Source organism: Pecten maximus, chromosome 18, assembly GCF_902652985.1.
Source record: "Pecten maximus chromosome 18, xPecMax1.1, whole genome shotgun sequence".
NCBI classification, from domain to species: Eukaryota; Metazoa; Mollusca; class Bivalvia; order Pectinida; family Pectinidae; genus Pecten; species Pecten maximus.
Window position 1 is genome coordinate 6,890,076 of NC_047032.1, and position 23,206 is coordinate 6,913,281.

Here is a 23,206-nt window from a genome sequence, read left to right on the forward strand (position 1 = left end):
TAGGGTGGCACAAGGTTGTGTAGGGTGGCACAAGGTTGTGTAGGGTGGCACAAGGTTGTGTAGTGTCACACAAGATGGCGTAGGGTGGCACAAGTTAGTGTAGTGTGGCACAAGGTTGTGTAGGGTGGCACAAGGTAGTGTAGTGTGGCACAAGGTTGTGTAGGGTGGCACAAGGTAGTGTAGGGTCACACAAGATGGAATAGGGTGGCACAAGGTAGTGTAGGGTTGCACAAGGTTGTGTAGGGTCACACAAAATGGAGTAGGGTGGCACCATGTGGCATAGGGTCACACAAGATGGCATATGGTGGCACAAGGTAGTGTAAGGTGGTCAGGGTGACAGAACATGGTGAATAGGGTGGCACCACGTAGCGTAGGGTCACACAAGATGGCATAGGGTGGCATAAGGTAGTGTAGGGTGGCATAAGGTAGTGTAAGGTGGTCAGGTTGGTACAAGATGGGGAATAGGGTTGCATAAGGTAGTGTAAGGTGGCACAAGATAGCGAATAGGGTGGCACCAAGTGGCATAGGGTCACACAAGATGGCATATGGTGGCACAAGGTAGTGTAGGGTGGTGCAGGGTGACAGAACATGGTGAATAGGGTGGCACCACGTAGCGTAGGGTCACACAAGATGGCATAGGGTGGCATAAGGTAGTGTAGGGTCACACAAGATGGCATAGGGTGGCATAAGGTAGTGTAGGGTGGCATAAGGTAGTGTAAGGTGGTCAGGTTGGTACAAGATGGGGAATAGGGTTGCATAAGGTAGTGTAAGGTGGCACAAGATAGCGAATAGGGTGGCACCAAGTGGCATAGGGTCACACAAGATGGCATATGGTGGCACAAGGTAGTGTAGGCTGGCATAAGGTAGTGTAGGGTGGCACAAGGTAGTGTAGGGTGGCACAAGATGGCATAGGGTGGCATAAGGTAGTGTAGGGTGGCATAAGGTAGTGTAGGGTGGCACAAGGTAGTGTAGGGTGGCACAAGGTAGTGTAGCTAGGGTGGTGCATGATGACATAAGGTAACATAGGGTGGAGCAGGGTGGCACAAGGTATACGTAGTGTACAGTGGCACAAAGTACCGCAGTAGGGTGGCGAAAGATGGCATCAGGTAGTATGGTTGAGTAGACTCCTATGAGAGTGGATAAATCACACTTATTTTGTCTTCACTCCTTATTGGTACTACAAGATCCCGTGAGATGAGTACATGTCATGTATATAGTATGTGTCATGTATATAGTATGTGTCATGTATATAGTATGTGTCATGCACAGACGTCGCTCCTGTAGGAGTAGCAAACATGTACAGGACAAGGCTTTTTGTCAGGCGAGATAGATAAAGTTCTTTAATTATCTTAATACAACAAGTGTGTTCACTATAGGTAAGTAATTATATATATAATATGATCATGGGTAACATATATATCTGTATCGCTTGTGTACATTTACTGTTTCTAAATATGAGCAAATTATACGCAAAGTGGATAAAATATCTACATAAATACCGATACAATCATATCATTTCAAGTTTTCGATTATCATTCTGAAAGTGAAACCCAATATCCATCACCAGTATACAGTAGGATCGACTATAACAACTTCATACATTATATATATATAAACAGTACAGAAATACTTCCTTCTGTAGCATGTCTTGTGATTTCCTTAACTGTCCTATAATTTATTACATATACACTTGTTCTCTAATATAAACATCAATACACATCGGTACAGACAATGAATATTTCATATGAGCCAAGTATAGGTACATATCTACGTATAATACAGCTACAGATCGAACAAGTAATGGGTGTCCATTTTACAGCCTTCTTCTAACAATTCATCACCTGCGTTGTGTATAAATATATTTTCATAAGCTTTACTGACGACAGAAATTCTCCTGAGTACACTCAACATAATTAAATACTAAAAAGAGTCATAATATCAGCATCAGCACAGTTCTAGATACATTTCCTTTTTTCACATGCTACTTAACATATATATATCCGCAAATAAGTCTTCATGCCCTCAAATAATACCCTTACTCATTTTTGCAAAATCAGCAATTTTAAAACATTAAGATTAAAGTGGTTCACAAATAAAATGTCCCCAAACTTCAATACAAAACTTTCACACTAATGGAGAGTTTTTCGGCATAGTAGTTTAATATTATTTTGGCCCCGGATATTATCTGACAGGTGGCGTTACTGGTCAAGATGAAGTATGTAATTGGTCAATGTAGCGGTAAATGCAAAATGCAGAATATCCAGTTAAAAACGAAACAAAGTTAAGATTGAATGCTAGCTGAATAATCATATATATATATAAGTGGATGTATCTTTTCAAATGACACATTAATAACAGTGTGCGAAAGTAACGATAGACCGATAGACCGAGGCCATAGAAAAACCTGTCGGTCTATACAAAAACGTCAGCACAGTAGACCTGATGTCTAAGCAATTTAACTGCTTATTAATGTCTAAAACGTATTTTAAATGTTATAAATAAATAACATCAATTGCATTTCTCTTAAGTGTTGTTCGTTTTCATGCTTTGTTTGTCCGATCAAGTTCTGTAGACGTGTACTACGCTACCGTTTCAAACGTCCAGTTGATTGAGGGGAGATCACTCTCAGTCAACCGCTCCGTTGATACTGATTGCGATACAATATGGCGAACTTCTTACGCTATTATGAGGGGGCTAAACCTAATCAAAAGAGAAAAGGGGCAATACCTTTATCAGAAGATACGACGAAACAAAACGCAATGCATATGAAGACACAAGGGAACGGGCGTTCATGCCTCACCGGCAGGTAGGAAGGTCATGGCTAAAATTTGACTATACTAAAATGTGGTGCGAGACTTGCAAGGTGTTTAGAAAAAACAAGTCCAACATACAGTCACAGATGTGGTTTGAAGGAACGTCAAACTTCAAAATAGACACCATCAAAGCCCATGAAAAGAGTATGCTACACATTGAATCCGCCAAGGCACAAACAAACATCATAGATAACCCTGCTAAGTCGGAAGGTGTGTCGGCCATACGACTGCTGAATGCTTCAAATTTACGAAATTTACGATAAATAAACACACATATCGCAATGAATTGAAAATCAGAGTTTGTCATTATTTTAGTGGAAAAAATTGCGGTCTATAGAAATTTGGTTGGGTCTATGCAATTTGAAATTTATATAGACCTATTGTCTATGAAGATTCATGAGTTACTTTCACACACTGTAATAAGATTATAATCCTGATTCAAATGCAGTCTTATTATCACCTGGATGGATTAGACCAAATGTCAAAATAATGTTCATGTTCAATTCGTTTTATTTGCAAATCTCAATGCTATATATGGTTATAGTGTGGGTATCCCAACTGCTTCAAAGAAATAATGAAGTCCAGACTCTCTAAGGTCTGAAAGACCTCAAGAATTGTTTTTAGAACATGCATTCATCACTTTATGACTAGTAGAGATTTAGATGAATTACGATTATTTCCCCTATTGGACCCCGCCCCTTTGGCCCCCCGGGGGTCAGAGTCACCATTTATGCAAAATCTGTTCCCCTTCCCCCAAGGATGTTTCTGATAAAATTGGGTTCAAATCCATTCATAACTTTATGACTAGTAGCGATTTGAAGGAATTACCTCTATTTCCCCTATTGGGCCCCGCCCCTTTGGCCCCCCGGGGGTCAGAGTCACCATTTATGCAAAATCTGTTCCCCTTCCCCCAAGGATGTTTCTGATAAAATTGGGTTCAAATCCATTCATAACTTTATGACTAGTAGCGATTTGAAGGAATTACCTCTATTTCCCCTATTGGGCCCCGCCCCTTTGGCCCCTCGCGGGTCAGAGTCACCATTTATGCAAAATTTGTTCCCCTTCCCCCAAGGATGTTTCAGACCAAATTGGGTTCAAATCCATTCATAACTTAATGACTAGTAGCGATTTAAAGGTATTACCTCTATTTCCCCTATTGGGCCCCGCCCCTTTGGCCCCTCGCGGGTCAGAGTCACCATTTATACAAAATTTGTTCCCCTTCCCCCAAGGATGTTTCAGACCAAATTGGGTTCAAATCCATTCACTTTATGACTAGTAGCGATTTAAAGGAATTACCTCTATTTCCCCTATCGGGCCCCACCCCTTTGGCCCCTTGGGGTTCAGAGTCACCATTTATGCAAAATCTCTTCCCCTTCCCCCAAGAATGTTTCTGACCAAATTGGGTTCAAATCCATTCATAACTTTAAGACAAGTAGCGATTTAAAGGAATTACCTCTATTTCCCCTATTGGCCCCGCCCCTCGAGCTCTGGCCCCGTGGGGGTGAGAGTCACCATTTATGCAAAATCTGATCCCCTTCTGCCAAGGATGTTTCTGATCAAATTTAGTAAAAATCCAATAAGAACTTTTTGACAAATAGCGATTTGAAGCAAATGTTGACGGACGACGGACGCTGCGCCATGACATAAGCTCAACCGGACCTTCGGTCCTGGTGAGCTAAAAATGATTCAAACTGATATAATTTTGTTATCCGAGCTTAAATGCATTAGTTCGTTTATATTTATTTATTTCACTAATAGTTAGTAGTTTTACATTATAACCACCAGCATTAAAACTATGCCGTTTATCTTTTTTAAAGATATTTCTTGTTTAAGGATAAATAAGGTATTTTCTACAAAATAACAGTGACCTTGCCCTAGACCATCCCAGAATGTTGAAATGCGATAGGATAGAAGATGTATATGATAAGTGCAGACAACATCCATACGAAAATCTTCCAACATATTTTGTATTGTATAATATAACATACCGTATATATATATAGGATATTGGTGGGAATCTGTGTTAACACAATACAGTGTAAACAACCTGTAATGATCTAATATAGGACTTCAAAATCACCGATGTGACAATGTTTTAAAGGTTCAGCAAATAAAAGGCATAATAGCTAGTGTATAATCATATATTCTATAAATATCAATTCCTAAGGATTTATAAAAAAAATAGTGAAAAATTCAGCCTGACTGACTATAAACAGTAAATGCTTATTATTTTTTCTATATTCCTCATATATCTGTCATCCATGACATCAAACACCAGTCCTTTGGGTCTGTTAGTCATGACTTACCCTGAGATACACCATACATCAATCAATCATCAAATTGACTTATACACTGAAGAATTTACTCTGTGCATTTGCTTTCATACTTTTACAATAGTATTTCTTTTTACAGCTTTAATTTGTTGAAACATCATATATAGCATCAGAATAATATTTATGTGATAGATGATGATGACGATGATGATGACGACGACGATAATTTGGCAATTTAAGCATCCTACCCTGTGGTCTCTAATTTATGGCCTCATCTTATAAATAATTGTTGTGATATAAATATGTTGAACAAAGAGCATCAATCATTATAGCGCGTCCCTTTAACAGTATGTTACACAGCATTATATATATAGTATAGCCTTTAATTAGTGCATGTGAATGTGAACATGTATGTATATATCAACTGCCGCATCATCCTGTCAGAGACAGTTTGGCTACTTATACTACAATACATGTACATGATCATATATGTTGTAATATATATACAGATGTAGAACAATAGACTTTCAATCCTTAGCAAAGCGACTCTCAGTCTATAACAGTACATTATACAGAGGAGGTTAATTAGCAATGTGGACGTCTGTTTCAGACTTGCATGTTAGATACAGACAGTGTATATGATTATAAGGCGTCAGACTTTGAAATAGAGTCCCTGTAGGGTTGGGGACTTCTTTGCTGTTAAATATCATGGGAAGTATGTATACTATACAGGGCTTTTTCTGAGCGTTTTCTGGGGCCGTTAATGGGCCCCATATTCCCAATTGAAATTATTTCATATTTAAGCCAAATTCCCAAAATGTGCAGTTTACTCCCGAAAAAATCTTTCCCAATTCACCAATTTTCTTCCCAAAATGAGAAGAAAAGGCCCTTTCCCAAACCAGTGAGAAAAAGCCCTGTAATAAGAGCACCAGTGTATAACTTAAACATAGTCTTTCCTTTTTTCCATCACGGTGAATATCCACTCATTCTGCATGGAAGTTACTACCTGGGCACCTGTGGCATTGTAATAAGTCTTAGAAGCCAACACATCAACTTTGACTATAAATAGGTAGATATTATTGCACATATATTGAAAAGCCATTTGTTAGCATTATTATGACCGAACTGCAAAATAAACATGGGTATTATTGATCTTGTCAGAATAATATGACTAAGCCGTAAAATAACTAGTTGGTGGAAGTTTCTTTTAGGTTTGAAATGTTTTCTGTTAAATGCTTATTGATCATGACTGCCCACAAAAGCATTCTTTTAACGAACTTTCAGTTGTTACCTTGTCATGTCACAACTGTCATGAAAATTCAATTAGATACTTTCACACTTATACTCACTTCTTGGGATTTTCATGGGTTGGATTAAATGTAGTACTGTGAGAGAAATTTAAACTTTAAAATTTAAAGACTAAAATATATATTATTAATTTGGTGATTATACTTGAACATGATGGGTTTGAGACACACAGACAGATGATGTTTCCCCACTGATCACGATGACACATTGGTTTACCTGTTTTCCCTCCAACTGTCAAAGTAACATTTGTTCAGGTTAAGCAGAGCTAGCAATGTAATAAAAACTCAGAGCTTACATATTGTTTGCTGAACTTGCGAATAATGAGATAAAGATCAATTTTCTTCCACATATGTTACACACATGAAACTGAGAGGCTTTGATAGAACTGAAAACCTTGGTTCTGATTGTTTTTGTAAACAAAGAAGAGAGTCCATGGGCCTGAAAGTATAGACAGCACTAGTACTGGTCTAACACCTTATTTCTAGTTCAGTCTTGTGAGGGTTTCCGTTTACATACATAGTGGTAGTACATCCGCCTAGAGAAACTGAAGAGGTCGCTAGTTCAAGCCCCAGCATGGGTAGGATATTTCCATCACTCCCTTTTTAACTAAGCGTTTAATTATATAACTTATCAATATACTATCAGATTGGTAGAAAAATAAATCCAACACAATTAGGCATAATTTGATTTCTGCAGACAAGCATTCTGATGATGGAGATTCAGGCTTATAAGTGTGTTTGCATGCAAGATACAATGGAAGTGATTTTATTGTTGTAATTTGGACATAGCCCAGTGGATTTCGACAATGTAACCATGATTTTGTTGTGATTGATAGTTACTCATCCGCCAGCAAGCCATCAGGTTATCTAATAGACAAGTAAGTGAAGAAACTATGACTATAATTTTGAGATCTATATATCCAATGTGGTCCTTTTATGCATTGTCAGACCTGGCTTTATTTATTTATTGAGAGTTACTGGTTATCTGGAAGGGGACATTGATAGAGTTAGTGAGTGTAAACCAGTGTAAACGGTGCACGTATATGTCTTGTTGGGCGCTCCAAAGGAACATGCTTTCCCTGCTCTTTCAGATTCGTAATAAACATAATTCAGCTTTGTGAGAAGGGGGGGTTGCACGGTTAAAAAACATGAATTTGTTATACATGTATTAGATTTCCTGAATCCTGGTGTTCTAGCTGCAAAATGACTGTTGTAGCATGATTGTATATCTATATATCTGCCTAAAATGCATAACGTCGTGTACTGTATTGTATGGTATAGAGATGTTGTGTAAATGCGTTATAAAGATGAATGACACACCATCTGCTGACTTATTATTGTACAAGCCACGTAAACATTCTCCACCAATTTTCGTCCTTGACGTTCGTTCTGAAAAAAATATGATTTCAGTGTTTGCAGTGCATTTCGAAATTATTTTAAAAACCTACCTTCTGATCGTGGCGAGGAAAATGCAGAGTCTTCTTTAGAAGGCGATGACATTTTCACGTTATGTCAGAATCAACAGCGAACGGCTAACGATAATCCGGAAATAGATACGACAGGATTGTTTTTCTCCGAGTATGGCGGAAGATGACGTCATTTCCACCATAGTCTCAAAACAAAAAGATTTGTTTTTGTTATATTTTTTCTTATGTGAATTTCATCACCCAATAAATCAATAAAAGCTACATGAAACATTTCTTAAATCCATATTATAGTACAATAAAGCATATTTGTAATGTTATTGATAACTAGTACGTTTAACGTCGCCAATCTTGGTCTCGTTAACGTTTTAACCCTTTATGCCTAACTGTAGGCATTAAAGCTTCATATCTACAGAGACTGAATCGTTTACTACTTTCAGCACGATGGCGTTGAACAGAAAGGGAAATGTGAGTGTAATTTGATTAGTTTTACTCCAACTTTGTAATAAATTACAATGAAAACATTCAAGTATTCACACATCTGTCACAAGATGTGTACTTAGGATGCCCTTATAGGGCAGAAAATGTAAAAAATGCCTAAATGATCGTTTTGTTTACGACGTCATGAAATCGTATTTCACTCGTGACTCTCCAAGACGAACTCGACGCACGTATATATTGTGTTCTTAGCAAAGAAGAGGAAAATCAAGATTTGTTTTTCTTGTCCTGGCCACATTTGAAAAATCGTCATATTATAGCCTAGCCTGGCTAAGTAAAAGTCTTTGAAGTTCATATGATTTTTATCGTTTAGCATTATATATTTGTCGAACCTAAAAGTCTTAATGATAGTTGCCAAAAACAAATCTCAAAAGTGCTGACCTATATCGCATAGTCATTTGTTATAACTATAACATGATGGGCACAACACCGCATATGCATACCATTCACTGTAATATATATATAAGTAGCGGATATGGACCGTGGCGATCATTGACGATTATAGCTATATAGCTAGGTAGCTCATCAAATTGGCAGCCCAAGTTTCCTTTGGCCCTGACACCATGTCTGGTGTAGGGGAATTTTGACCAGCGTAAAGCGAGGGTCTATATGGATGGAATAGAAAACCGATTCGGGACAAAATGGGTGTTTTGGGGTAAATAAATATACATGACATGTATATGATTGATCTATATATGTGTAAGGTAGCTGTTATGACGTCATGAGCTCACGCTCAATTTTATTGTGTTTGCACCAAAATCTTCGCAACACATAACAGTGTTGGAGAATTCCATGTTTTTGTATAGCAGTGTGTTCTGATCCGACACCAGACATGGTGTCAGGGCCAGAAGAAACTCGAGCATTTCAATTGGTAGTGTCTCTCTATAAGAGTTTGATGGGTCTCGGGTTCAAATCCTGATACTCTGGCAGCTATATTTTCTCTTTCTCCTATTGCAAAAAATTGGCGAGCTTGCCAACTCATGTTTAAAGCTTTAGGAGTACGCTTAGCAAAGAGATATCCAAACTTGTGGTCTTCGGGGATAAGACTCGGGGGGGGAAAAAAAGGAGGGAGGAATGTAGCGGAACTGGGCATGGATTGGGTCAATCATTGGAGACCAATTAAAGTAGCTTGATTGGTAGAGCGCCAGGTTTTGACTCCGGTCTGGCTGCTACATTTTCTTTTTCTCCTGTTAACGTTACAGCAATTACAATATATAGTCCTCCATTTGAATAACAGGTAATAGTTTGAGTAATGGAAAAGTTACTCAAATGCAGGATCCTTTGAAATAAAACACATAAATTTCTTTCATGCATTTGTAACAAAAAAAAGGTGTTATCTTTTTACGATGGCCCCATAATCTAAGCAGTATGTTACCTATAGGGATTTGCTCTGTGTTTTTGGCTATTGAGTGAGACTTTGAGGTTTGACAAATAACAAAAATGTAAATATCCGATTGTTAAAATTAAAAATCCTGATATGATCCTTCAAAGTCTTGTTATATTATAACCCAACTAGGAATCTATGACATTCTACAATAAATATGCAGTTACAGAAAATTCTTGTCATTTAATACTAAAAGACAAAAGTAAAAAAAATCCCCACTGAAGGTTATAGTTATAGATATATTAAAAGTGTTGATATATTTCACAAGAAACCTTCATGTTGGTTGCTAAGGAAACATATATGAAACACATATACTTACTAATCAACAGAACAACTGTGTAAACATATATACATGTATATATATATACATTTCATTGTTCTAGGTCCGTCTGCCCCCAGAGGTCAACAGGATTCTTTATGTCAGAAATTTACCGTACAAAATAACAGCCGAGGAAATGTATGATATCTTTGGTAAATATGGAGCCATTCGACAGATCAGAGTGTAAGTAATTATCAGGCCTAATCATATTTTCTTACAATGCATTTTTTTTTCATTAAAAATTATTTCATATTTTAGCCAAATAACTTAATTTTGATGTTTACTCCTGAAAACTTTTCTTCCCTTTCATTAATTTTCTTCTCAAAATGCACCAAATATGCCTCATCGCAAACCAGTGTAAACAAAGAAGTTGATGTATAAATATTAATCATTTTCTGACAGCATAAAGATATGATATATAAAGTAGTCGTTATATATGCCACCACCTGGCTCTCATTTTCTTTATAGTTACTGTTCAAGCTTATATCAGTTATTAACTAACACTGGAAAGGTTTGTCATATATACTCCACAAAGCGACCAATTGTCAAGGCATTAGTATGTTACCTTCATCTGCCAACAGTCTGTCAAGACCATTATTCACTCATGTATAGTTTAAATATTTTGAAAGTTCTTTTGGGATCAAACATCGCTAATGGTTTTTTTTTTCAATAAATGGAATTAGATTTGTTTGGAACAATGATCAAATTTAGTGCGCATCACTATATTCTTCTGGGTCAGTCCGATCATGTTTCACAAGCATCTTTTAGTTATTTATAAATTCATAATGATGAGTAATTTTCTCTTGTTTACAGAGGGAATACTCCAGAATCCAAAGGGACAGCGTTTGTAGTCTATGAAGATATCTTCGATGCCAAGAATGCGTGTGATCATTTGTCCGGGTTTAACGTTTGTAACCGATACCTCGTTGTGCTGTATTACCAATCTAATAAGGTAAACATCCCACCAGCCATCGGCGGATTCTCCAAACGGCCGTGACAATCCATAGTGTGCCATGCAACATATCCTTCTCCTTACGAACTTATCCAAAAGAACTGCTACACAGAGGAGATATAAAAAAAAAATGTTTCTTTTAAAAAACTTTGCGTCCTGGTCTTGTTTAAGGGGAGATAAGTCCTGTTACATAGACAACTAATCTGTAGTCTGTCAAAATTTGTACAAATTCATCATCATTGAACCATAAAGTGGTAAAATATCTAAACTTGATTACAAAGTTTAGGAAATATCTATCTCTATCTTTTATACAAATAATAATATATAATTTGCAGCACATACTTGGTATGTTGGATATTTGTCATGATATTGATTATAGAATGCATAGTATGTCACAAATCTTTTTATATACAAAAATAACTTTTTATGAGAAAGCAATATTCTATAGTATCAAGTGAAATGTTTTAACTACAAAATTCTACAAAAAGCTGTCACAATGCCTCCAGATATATAGGTGATCATAGCCCATTTTAATTTTAGATAATGCATGTGCGAGTTTGTGGATTTGTATTATCTTACATGGTATATTTTTATTTGTTTGAATTTATGCATAGAAAATAATCATTTGATTTCTGTTACACATGTACATATACCAGTTAATTCTAGAAAATTTAAAAGCTTTTTGTTGAAATTCTAAAGAAAGCATTGTGACTATCTATGTCAAAACCATCCTTCCATATTTAGTAAGGAAATTTGAAATCTTCTACTTCTCCTAATGTTACCTGTCCAACAGGAAGCAAAATTATTTTTGTTTTACCCTATATTTTTAAAACTTTATCATATACAACATGTATCTCATATCTGGCCCATTCTACCATGTTATACGGCGCCCGGCCATGTCATGAATGTATTGTGACATGTAGTAACACTGTTTTAATGTCACTAACTTATGATGTCAAATTTCGCTTCTCTTATTTAGGCATGAAGTTTTCTTTATTTTCTCATAAATATGTGATAAACAGAATCTCACACTGGTAGTTATGTCGTATAGAATTATTTTTTATGACATAGTCTGATAGTCAGTAGTGAAACATCCTTTATATCCGCCAAATAGCCCCAAAATACATTGTAATTAGATATTCTATTTGTTGAGTTGATGAAAAGTAAAATGTATTGACTAGCACATAAATCATATTTTCTTTTTATTTCCTTTCAGGCTTTCAAGAAATTGGACGAAACAAAGAAAAAAGAAGACAACGACAGAATGAAACAAAAATATGGACTTAGTACGCCAGATATTAATAAAAAATGAAGTGTAAACTACTCAAAAACATCTGTGTCACATAGCCTTTCATCAAGTCTGAGGATTTCAATGGAGTCACAACTTGCTTAGAGAGCAAGAAAAATATGATGTATATATCTATCTCGGCACAAATATGCCATCATCCCAAAAAATTATCGAATCTAGAATCACCTGATTAAAATTCAAATATTAAAGGTGGAGTCATGGGAAAACAATTGTCATTTTAAAATTAATTTAGAATTTTGAAATTAAAATGTCTATCTTGTAATAAGTATGAAGTTTCCATGACCTGATAAAGCCAAGGATTTTTTTTTTTTTTTTGTCAGAACTTTTTAGAAACCAGTACATAATGTATTTGAGGGCAATTCCAGTAAAATATCTACCCAATGGGAAGACTCTTAAGTTTTTCAACCAGGGACCATCAATTGGAACTGTACTATATAAATAGGTCGTATTTTCTCCAGCACACACCATGTAAAGAATGTTCTTTATTCCAGGAGTCCTCCTGAGATATGTATTTAACTGAAACAGCACAAAGGTACTGTGGGTCCAAATTCATGTTCAATTTGACAAAATTATCTCCAGACAAATTGTTGCTAGGCTGTTGTGTAGTGAAAGTTGGAGTGGAAAAAGAATGTGTGATATTTTGTGTGCTAGAAATAATGCTAAAGATAGGATGTATTTTATGTAAATGTATTTTGTTTGTTATTGAGGAATAATCTGGGTAGAATTTACTGGTTGTCTCGTTGTCACAAATCCCCTCCACCTAAATATGTACATAATTGAAATTCTAAAATAGTCGCTTGTTACAAAAGCTGCGTAAATACTTCTCTTCCATCAATTGAGAAAGTTGTTCAAAACATTTTTGAAGTGACTTGACTAAGAATACGAATATTGTACAAAATTTAATATTTCAACAGCAACCAGTAATTGTACCAGATAATTATGCATTGGAAATTCTCTTGTGCAATTGCCGAAACTGGGGGTTAAAAACAAATAAAAAATATTTGGAACACTGAAAGTGATGCTGATTTCAGTTCTGAAAGGTTCAAATCTTTTTACAGAAATTACTTAGGACCAAAATATCTATTATCTATAATTATCTACAGAAAAGCATGATAAAAACATTCTGCTATATCCGTTCCAAATTGACAAAATGGCAAACCTCAAATGTTGTCGAACTTTCTAAAGAAATATTTGTTTGAATCACAGCTGTTAATTTTTTTCAGTTGAGCAACAATCACAAACTGAAAACTCATTTGTCTGTATTAAAATCTCCCATTTTGGAGTTATACAGCTGTATTGTATTAAATTCATGTTGTAAAATGTTCCTGTAACAAGATTAAAATTCTACATACTTTCAAAGAGTGTTGAAGTGTTTTGTTAGCTAGGAAAACAGTGGTGCAGCATCTATAGTTCTTACATCTATCCAATGTCAAACTTTCCTTCAAACCACTTTTTCTCATTACAATGTCCAGGATCATTACATTTTGTTTCCTATATTTCTTGAATGATTTGTGACAAAGTTTGTGAAAAGAAATGACCTTGACCTTCCCAGGTAACAAAGCTTGCTGAAACATTAAAAACAACTTTTTTTCACCCTGATTAATTGCAAAAAGAAATTATTTGGTCACATACCAGGATAGGTGAAATGTTGAAATGCCCAAACTTTTTGTGATTCACTGAAAGACGGACAATGAACAAAGCAGGTACGATGTGATCAATGCAGGCCTATTGTACATCTTAGTCCCCCACCTTGAACTTGGGAACTATCAAGTATGGTCTTGCGTTGTGTCTGTCTGTCCTTCCGACTATAGTCTTAAATTGTGTCCATCTGTCCTTCTGACTAGTCTTAAATTGTGTCCATCTGTCCTTCCGACTATAGTCTTAAATTGTGTCCATCCGTCCTTCCAACTATAGTCTTAAGTAGTGTCTGTCTGTTTTTCCGACTAGTCTTGCATTGTGTCCATCTATCCTTCCGACTAGTCTTAAGTTGTGTCCGTCTGACCTTCCGACTATAGTCTTAAGTTGTGTCCATCTGTCCTTCCGACTATAGTCTTAAGTTGTGTCCATCTGTCCTTCCGACTATAGTCTTAAGTTGTGTCCGTCTTTTTTTCCGACTACAGTCTTGCGTTTTGTCCATCTATCCTTCCTACCATCAGCCATCTTGTCCAGACTCTCTTCTACACTACTTGTCACTGAAACTTTATCCTTGTGGTATGGGCTCATCTTGGTGAAGCGGTGTGTTGTGTTGCAAAAGTAGGTCACGCCTACTTAAATTTTGACCTTTGAGCAACATCAAAGAAAGAGTTTGTCTGGGCTATATCTCCTACACTGCTTTGGGGTAGAGGTCTACCATGGTAAGGCAGAGTGTCATATATCAAAAGTAGGTCAATGTGACCCAATGTTTTGACCTTTGGCCAACATAAAAGAAAATGTTTGTCTGGGGTCAACAGCATCGTACTAAGGGTATGGATTCACCCAATTGATTACAAAATAATCATCTGTGCGTTCTATGTATATAATTCACATCTGTTGGGGACTGGTATTTCAATTTTAGATAAAATACTTGGTAGGTATTTTGATAAGAGTTTCACACTTTTGACTACTACATTTGGACTTGAGAAGATAAGGCTCACAGAGATCCCTTTTGTCCTTTAGTTTAATACCCAAATGACCTTTGACCAAGTTACCTTGATATTTGGTCAGTTGACTTTAAGTTTGAAAGTATTCATCAGTGAAAATACAAAATTTGACTTTGACCTATGACCTAGCGACCTTTGGTCTTGATGACATTGAGCTTTGACCTTAGTACTACCAATACTGTATGTGATGGGGTCTTAGTCGGATAAGGCAGTCGGTAAAGTCAGTTTAGGCATTGATACTGGAGTACGTATGTCACCATTTTGGTGGATATTACAGGATGTTGATCAGCGGTCGGTTAAGTCAGGTTTCACTTTTCGTTTTTTGTAAACTGTTCATCTCGTCTTTCATGTAAATTGTTCAATAAACCCTTTCTCAGCTATGGGGCCCAAATTACGATCATTCCATGGTGGGCACCAAGATCCCTAAGGGATCTGTTGTTATCAATTACCCCTCATAAAAATTTATAAACTTGAGACTAAGAAAAATAAAAGCCATTTTGTGTTCCCTATCATTCTCAAAACTTTACAAGCTCATCTAATGACCAAGAGGAACCTAGAAATGAAATTCAAGTTAGATTCTTCAGCTTTTAGATATAGCAAGAGTAAGGATTGTTGACACATGCCATGGACAGACCTGACCTCAGATGAAAGGCGAATTGAAGAGCCCATTATCATCATTATAAAATAGTCAAGACCACAAACTCTTTATATAGCATTTAATATACATATGATACAAGAAACATAAAAATCACTGTATGGAATCGTTTTAACTGTCTTTCTTTGTTTCTGTTGGTGTTTTTGTTTCAGGTGATGCTTTCTGAAATGAAACAAAACGAATTCATGAACATTAGATTAATATCTGTATAATTTAGTCTGTTCTAAACAAATAATCGAGAGAAAAAACAATTATTGCCGAATATCAATAGAATTCACAAACAAGAGGCCCAGAGAACTCGCCTGGTTTATTTGAGAGAGAAAATAAAAACAAAATATTTGTTACATTTGATAATAGCTTTATTTGTTGATGAATGAGGGGTAGGGGGTATGAATTTAAATCCCAGCCTCCTGGGGATGTTACCACTAAAATATCTATGTCATGCATCGCTTAGTTCCAGAGAAGTAGTCATTAATATCAATATTGCCATATGGACCCCTTTTGGTCCGGACCCTTAGACCCCCAGGGGGTCAGCCCAACCTTTTTTTTTTTGCATAATTTTGAATCCCCATCCCAAAAGGATGCTACAAATTAAATATGAGCAATATCCAATGCTTAGTTTCAGAGAAGAAGTTGTTTACATCAATTTGGCCCCACCCCCTGCGGGGGGCAGCCCAACCATTTGGACAATTTTGAATCTACACCCCATAACAATGCTACCAGTCAAATTTTGTTCAATTCCAATCAGCACTTATGAAGAAGAAGTCAATTGTTGACGGACAGACAGACGGACGCTACAGTATGGCATATGATTTTGCCGACTCCGCCTGTCAAAAGTATCTCGCCGTGTAAAACCTCACATTGTTGGAGTAAAACTCACCTTGGTCCTTTAACCAATCACTGATCATGGAATTTCCCCCTCCTCAATTTTTTATTTTTTTTTTCTTCTTCTAATTGTCTTTTTTTTTTTTTACTTATACTTGCCTTTTCTTTTGAAGGTGAAACAAGATCTTCTATGCTTTTTTCTGTAAAAATAAAATATGTCATTTTTCACAATATATTTCATCTTACAGTCCTTCAAATTGATTTTGTATCTTTTTTCAACAACCAGGTTGAAAAATTGTAAGTGGGTTTCTTTTCAAACAAAACTTTATTTTTAAGAGCTAGAAAAAATAATACTTTAAACATTCCAATTTTGGTGCACTTAAGATTTTAGAACGAAGAGTATTTAAACAGATATTAGTTCAATGCTGAACTGGCTGACCAGCAAAACTAATAAACACATTGATGATTTGATGAAACCAGATAAACTACATTATTGTATTAACATGTATGTGTTAAGTATGACTTATCTAAATTTTAAAAATATCACATTATCCCACATACTGAAAGACATATCTTAAAAAAAAAGCATACAAGTATCTTGATAAAATTATAATTCAACCTTCAACATTTACCTGGGAATAAGTTCAACCTTGATAATTATTTTCATAACAATTTCATTAGAACTACATACTACAAATGATATTTCATCATCCTGTTATAAGTCTATCCCCCAGATTTGAGAAATCCATTCACATCTTATGCCATCAATCCCCCAGATTTGAGAAATCCATTCACATCTTATGCCATCAATCCCCCAGATTTGAGAAATCCATCCACATCTTATGCCATCTATCCCCCAGATTTGAGAAATCCATTCACATCTTATGCCATCAATCCCCCAGATTTGAGAAATCCATTCACATCTTATGCCATCAATCCCCCAGATTTGAGAAATCCATCCACATCTTATGCCATCTATCCCCCAGATTTGAGAAATCCATCCACATCTTATGCCATCTATCCCCCAGATTTGAGAAATCCATCCACATCTTATGCCATCTATCCCCCAGATTTGAGAAATCCATTCACATCTTATGCCATCTATCCCCCAGATTTGAGAAATCCATTCACATCTTATGCCATCTATCCCCCAGATTTGAGAAATCCATACACATCTTATACCATGAGTTCAGTAGAACCACCAAGAAATATAATTTCATCACTGTCCTACTCAATAAGCCTATCCTCCATTATGTTGGTCCACTGGGCTTATTGCACTATGCAGGATAAATATGTTGAGTAATGTTTCTGGCTTACGTAAATTACTGAAGATCTCGGATGCTTGATTCCATGGCTGGTAGTAATACATATACCCTCCAAGAGCAGCTCCACTAACCGACAGCAATGATTTCATTATTTTCCCTCCTGTGTGAAAAGAAAGATTTTATTTTACCCCATAGATACAATTCTCTTTATGTTTAGCTGGCTAATACAAATGGGTTTTTCGTTGCAAAAAACTTTTCAGAAACCCTGATTAGGATCAATTCTGCCAAATTAGTCGATATTGTCTTTGGTAACAGAAATTGATAGAAATTATATGTAGTAACTTGAACCAATTATAAAACTTCAAATGAATTTTTATAGTTGTGTAACAGACCAATTTTCTATAATATTGGACTTTTTAAAGATATCACATATCACATTTTAAAATATTACATTTTGAGATATCAGTTATGTGATAAAAAAGACTTCAAAATGATTTTATGAAACACGATATTTACTTGTCAAATAAAAAAAAAAGGCCTTCAACGATTTGTTTTGCAAAATTTCATATAAAATGAGAGCTTATTTATGATCCTATATCTATCTACCTCTGATACCAAGAAGGATTCCACAGACAGCACCACCTCCGACAGATGCCGGACCATACGGGTCGTTTTGGATCACCTGGACTGAAGCTGTAAAAGCAACAAGTTTGGGTGATATTTCAGTGAACTATTAACTGGTAATACTGTACGTGTACTTATTTCAGCAGTAATATTAGCGTCTTTCGCGCTCAAGTCATCTCGCTAATTCAAGTGCAGCGCTAAAATTTCTCTGACCTGTCATTCTGCATGCACGACAAATTGATCTATGATCTTTCTCACAATGAGGTTTTTTTCCTTGGTCAAAATAAGCTTGGTATTCGTAATTGCCAACTGAGATCAAGATTTATTTAAAGTGAAAACAAAATCTCAAGTTTAATAAGATTGAATTCTTTCTTTAAAGACAGTTCATTGAAAATAGTTATTCAGGAACATTTGGAAAGATTCTCTTCATTAAGCATACAGTATAATCCACTGATTTGCTACCTTGTGATTGAATAGTTTAATAGTACACTGGTAAAATTGTTCATTGTCATTTTATTAAGTCTAACATAAAATTACAAATTTCAACAAGAGACCCAGATTGAAGCGTGCGAGGGGTCTTACTGTGGAAGGAAGCAGGCGAACCCAGGGAAAACCCACGTGGTCAGGCAGGTGACCACAATACCTTTTCACGTCTGATCAGAGAATCAAACCCAGGCCACCTAGGTGTAAGGCCAGTGTGTTACCAATGTGCTACCCAGCCACCCTTTCGAATATAGTAATCAACCCCATAATCCCATTCTATTATAAAGAGACAAACTCCAAATTCCTTACAGATTAAAGAGATATTAAAAAGCTAAATTTACTCATTGTGTGTGCATAGCCTGTCTGCCCAATTTCTTTTGCACGTTCTGTCCCAGCCTGAAAATAATTCAAACAAGTTGTATTTGGCATCAATATCTTGAAATGAATATACATTTTTATATATTTGATCAATTTTAAGATAATTTAATATCTAGATATCACAAGCTGTATAGTCTGGACAAACAAGTTTATGTCAGAGGTTGGAAAACATTACATACCATAATAATCCCATATAATTCTGATGGGTATAAAAAGACATCTTATCACTTGATAAGTGTAGCGTAGCCAAGTGCAATCAACCATGGTATCTGACGATGACAAATATGACAACAAGAGCTGTTGCAGAACAGCATAGCTCGTCTTGAAAATGTTTGTCAATAAATAATCATAATATATAAATTGGTAATGTTTTCCGTATTGGATAAATAAGATTCATATTGTGTACCTGACAGAATTTATTTGTGATACTCAACATTAATTGACATAATTTATAAATAGCTAAAAAATCTCTGATATCTTCAAAAGTGCAAAAAATGTTAGTCCAAAACATGTCATAAAGCAGGTATTCCGAAATTCCCTTACTTTGACTCAATGAGTCAATAGTCAAACCTTAATGTCAAATATCAGTACCCTAGTGCAACTATAAAGTGATGTGTTAATGCCTTTCAACACTTGCACAATAAAGGTAAGGTTTTTGTTCACATAAAAATCCCCTAAGTACAAAATTGTCAAAAAACAGGATTTCCCCATACAAATCTTTTAGTACAACTCCGGGAGAGGATAGTATAACCCCAAAGAGACCCTAATGTCAAATATCAGTACCCTAGCACCATAATACTTCTGTCAACTTTGATGGGAATATAAAAACTACGACCCATGACCTTACAGAACTACTGACATTGACCTTACAGATAAAAGTACAGAATTACACCAACCTTGACCTTGACCAGTAACAAATCTCCTTACAAGACTAGTGACACTGACCTTCTAAAACTGCTGACCTTGACCCTACAGAACTACTGACATTGACCTTAAAGATAAAAGTACAGAGCTACACCAACCTTGACCTTGACCAGCAACAAATCTTCTCCTTACAAGACTTGCAACACTGACCTTACAGAATTGCTGACTTTGACCCTCTGACCTTGACCCTACAGAACTACTGACATTGACCTTAACATTGACCTTAAAGATAAAAGTACAGAACTACACCAACCTTGACCTTGAACAGCAACAAATCTCCTTACAAGACTAGTGACACTGACCTTACAGAATTGCTGACCTTGACCCTACAGAACTACTGACATTGACCTTAAAGATAAAAGTACAGAACCACACCAACCTTGACCAGCAACAAATCTTCTCCTTACAAGACTAGTAGCACTGACCTTACATAATTGCTGAACTTGACCTTGCATAACTATTCTTACCTTGCACTTAGAGAACTACTAACCTTGACATATGTCAGCCCTGGTAGAAGGGCACGGGTGACAGGCGACACATACCCCTTCAATGTCGTTCTGAGTGTACCAGTACTACTGACGTCCTCATACTTCTTTGGTTCAGGGTTACTGTATAATGGCAACTGAAAAACAAAGATAGTTCATTGTTTTAGGGGGTTAAAAGTTCATACTTCCTTGGTTTGGAAGCAATAAGGCAAAACGAAATATATTTTTGTTTGGTATGATGTGTTTAACAAGTGATAATTAATTACTGTTGTAAACTTTATTTATATTACAACAATTGCGAAACAAGTTATATTGACTTATATTTATATATATATAATCACTTTGTTGACCCAGATGGAAGCGTACAAGGTGTTTTACTGTGGGAGGAAACCGGAGTACCAAAGGAAAACCCACGTGGTCGCACAGGGGACCCTTAACGTTTTCACATCCGATCGGGGAATCAAACCCCGGCCGCCTAGGTGAACGGCAAGTGTGTTGCCACTGTGTCAACCGATCATCTGACAGATTTGGCCCGACATCTTATATTTTGTAAATTTAATGGATTTTTGAAATAGCATATATTAGTCCAAAAGGTATATTAAACATGCAAATAATATTTTAGCTATACAGCCATCATGACAGCAATCTTTATTTTCACCTTAACTCATTTACCCCTAAAGACACATTTAACTTCTTCCAATTCCTAGGTAGGTACAGTTCATTAGGAGAGTTCAGGGGTAAATGAGTTAAGCATAGAAATATTTGGTCAGTACCATTGAATGAGTCATTCCAAGCAAGTTTCATAAAAGATATATGTTGAGGAAAGTTTACAAACAACAACCAACGGACAACAGGCGATGCCATATACTAGCAGCAATAGCTCAAAACACAGAGCCAGAGACTCGTGTGAGCTAAAAACAGTAATCTTTATTTTTTAACCTTTCAATTTTGTAGCCGGCCAGTTTGTCATTATAAACGGGCAATTTTGCCGGCGGCCGGCTCTTAGGGAAAACACTTAAACCCAGAGCCATAGACTCATGTGAGATAAAAACAATAGCAGAGGTTGATTTTGTTTTTCCAAATCATTTCAATAATTACATCGGAGCATGTCCATGACTTCAACATTAATAATATTGCTTCTTTGATAATAAACCAGACATTTCAAAGAATTACCGTCCCCTATTGGTTGAAATCATATGACAAGACTACACAGCTGATTAATTTAAAGAATAAATTCTACACAACTGAATTTTTGACAGACCCACAGCACTCAATAATTTAATGATTGCATTTGGTGGTACTAACTAGTGTAAATTAATTCAGTTTTTTTTTAAAGGCTTTTTAAGGCCATTAATAGGCCCCATTCCCAATTGAAACTACATGTATATCATATTTAAGCCAAATTCCCAAAATTTGCAGTTTACTCCTGAAAAAATCTCTCCCAATTCACTAACTTTCTTCCCAAAATGAGACAAAAAAGGAAAAGGCCCAGTATCAAACCAGGTAGAAAAAGCCCTGGAAATAAGGATCAAGGAAAATGAACAATTTTAGTATTTTAGCAAGTAATATCAGAAGTTCAAAGAAAGTGATTCACTATTTATTCTTCCATTTCTACATACCAGTGATTCATGGGTTCACTTGTATTGAACCAATATCACCTACTAAAATATGTGATATTCCTCAATTCATTCACACTAGCTAAATATCACCACATTCAATTATCGCATATGGTGGGTCGGTCCAACATTCAGTGACTAGAGCGAGTTCCCTTGGCATATAATTTTACATTTGGTGAGTGACTAATTCATCATATCGTAGGTACCTGTGATATTGTAATTCTTTTACTTTCTGACCCAGCTTCTACCTGGAAGGAAGGAAAATCGGAACATTTATTAACAATGTAATACTGTGAAAAAAAGAAAAGGGAAAAACACAGTTCTGTCGTATAACAGGTATCAAAACTTGTGCAGACTCCGAAGTAAAATTGGATGGTATCAATTTTCTGCTTTAGATAATATTTTTAGCGCTCCCTTACCAAATCTTGATTTGAATTTTATTAACAAGTTAAACACAATACTTTATAATTTCCTATGGAAAAGTAAATCTGTTAAAAGCCACAGGTACTTCGGGTAAGAAATTATTACCCTAATTATATATAAGTACTTGTACCTGTGATAAAATCAATTAAGAGATGTTGTTATAAAAACCTATGAAGGAAAGGTAATCAAGGATTAGACAATATATTGAATGTATTGACAGACGAGTCTTATGGTCAGGTCTGACAAATACATGGATGCAGCTACCCCGAGTTTCCTCTGGTCCTGACACCATGTCCATGTCAGGGCCAAACTAAGGAAACTCGGGCTAGGATGCAGCCGGGATTCATACATTGTACGGAATGACAAAATGGCCTAACGGTATGATCTTCCGTTAAATATTTCCATACATATTTCACGAATGAATGTACATGCATAATATTTTTTCAGTAAAGCATAAATCATGTCAAATGAATTTTAAGAACATATCGAGAAGACATGTAATGATGAAGTAGCCTGTTGACAGTGTCACCTTCGCCATCTTAGCTTATCTTGTGAAAACAGCATTGTATTTTACGTACGGTTCCGAGGATTCCGGGTAGTTATCCTCCGG

At 36.1% G+C, this 23,206-nt stretch overlaps 3 protein-coding genes across 5 annotated transcripts in view; 1 reads left to right on the forward strand and 2 right to left on the reverse strand.

Moving 5' to 3' along the window:
• Nucleotides 1-8,018, reverse strand: part of LOC117316216 (tumor protein D54-like) — a 40,451-nt gene extending 32,433 nt beyond the window's left edge. For both annotated transcript variants that reach the window (XM_033870755.1, XM_033870754.1), the window contains exon 1: nucleotides 7,842-8,018. In XM_033870755.1, coding sequence (XP_033726646.1) covers nucleotides 7,842-7,893 — 52 coding nt within the window. In that variant the 5' untranslated portion in view covers nucleotides 7,894-8,018. The remainder of the gene's footprint in view (nucleotides 1-7,841) is intronic.
• Nucleotides 8,019-8,192: 174 nt separating this feature from the next.
• Nucleotides 8,193-13,125, forward strand: LOC117316218 (splicing factor 3B subunit 6-like). Its single transcript, XM_033870756.1, has 4 exons — nucleotides 8,193-8,285; nucleotides 10,083-10,201; nucleotides 10,832-10,970; nucleotides 12,187-13,125. Exons 1-4 carry the CDS (start codon nucleotides 8,262-8,264, stop codon nucleotides 12,280-12,282), a joined length of 378 nt encoding a protein of 125 aa, XP_033726647.1. The 5' UTR covers nucleotides 8,193-8,261; the 3' UTR covers nucleotides 12,283-13,125.
• Nucleotides 13,126-15,619: 2,494 nt separating this feature from the next.
• On the reverse strand, nucleotides 15,620-23,206 carry LOC117316464. 2 transcript variants are annotated; one of them, XM_033871060.1, is made up of 8 exons: nucleotides 23,126-23,206; nucleotides 22,380-22,421; nucleotides 20,563-20,694; nucleotides 19,112-19,166; nucleotides 18,270-18,356; nucleotides 17,716-17,823; nucleotides 16,558-16,598; nucleotides 15,620-15,735 (listed from the first exon to the last, which is right to left on the reverse strand). In XM_033871060.1, the coding sequence occupies exons 1-8, from the start codon at nucleotides 23,132-23,134 to the stop codon at nucleotides 15,685-15,687; spliced, it is 525 nt and encodes a 174-aa protein (XP_033726951.1). In that variant the 5' UTR covers nucleotides 23,135-23,206; the 3' UTR covers nucleotides 15,620-15,684. The 2 variants fall into 2 exon arrangements, with proteins under 2 accessions (XP_033726951.1, XP_033726952.1); XM_033871061.1 differs by lacking the exon at nucleotides 16,558-16,598.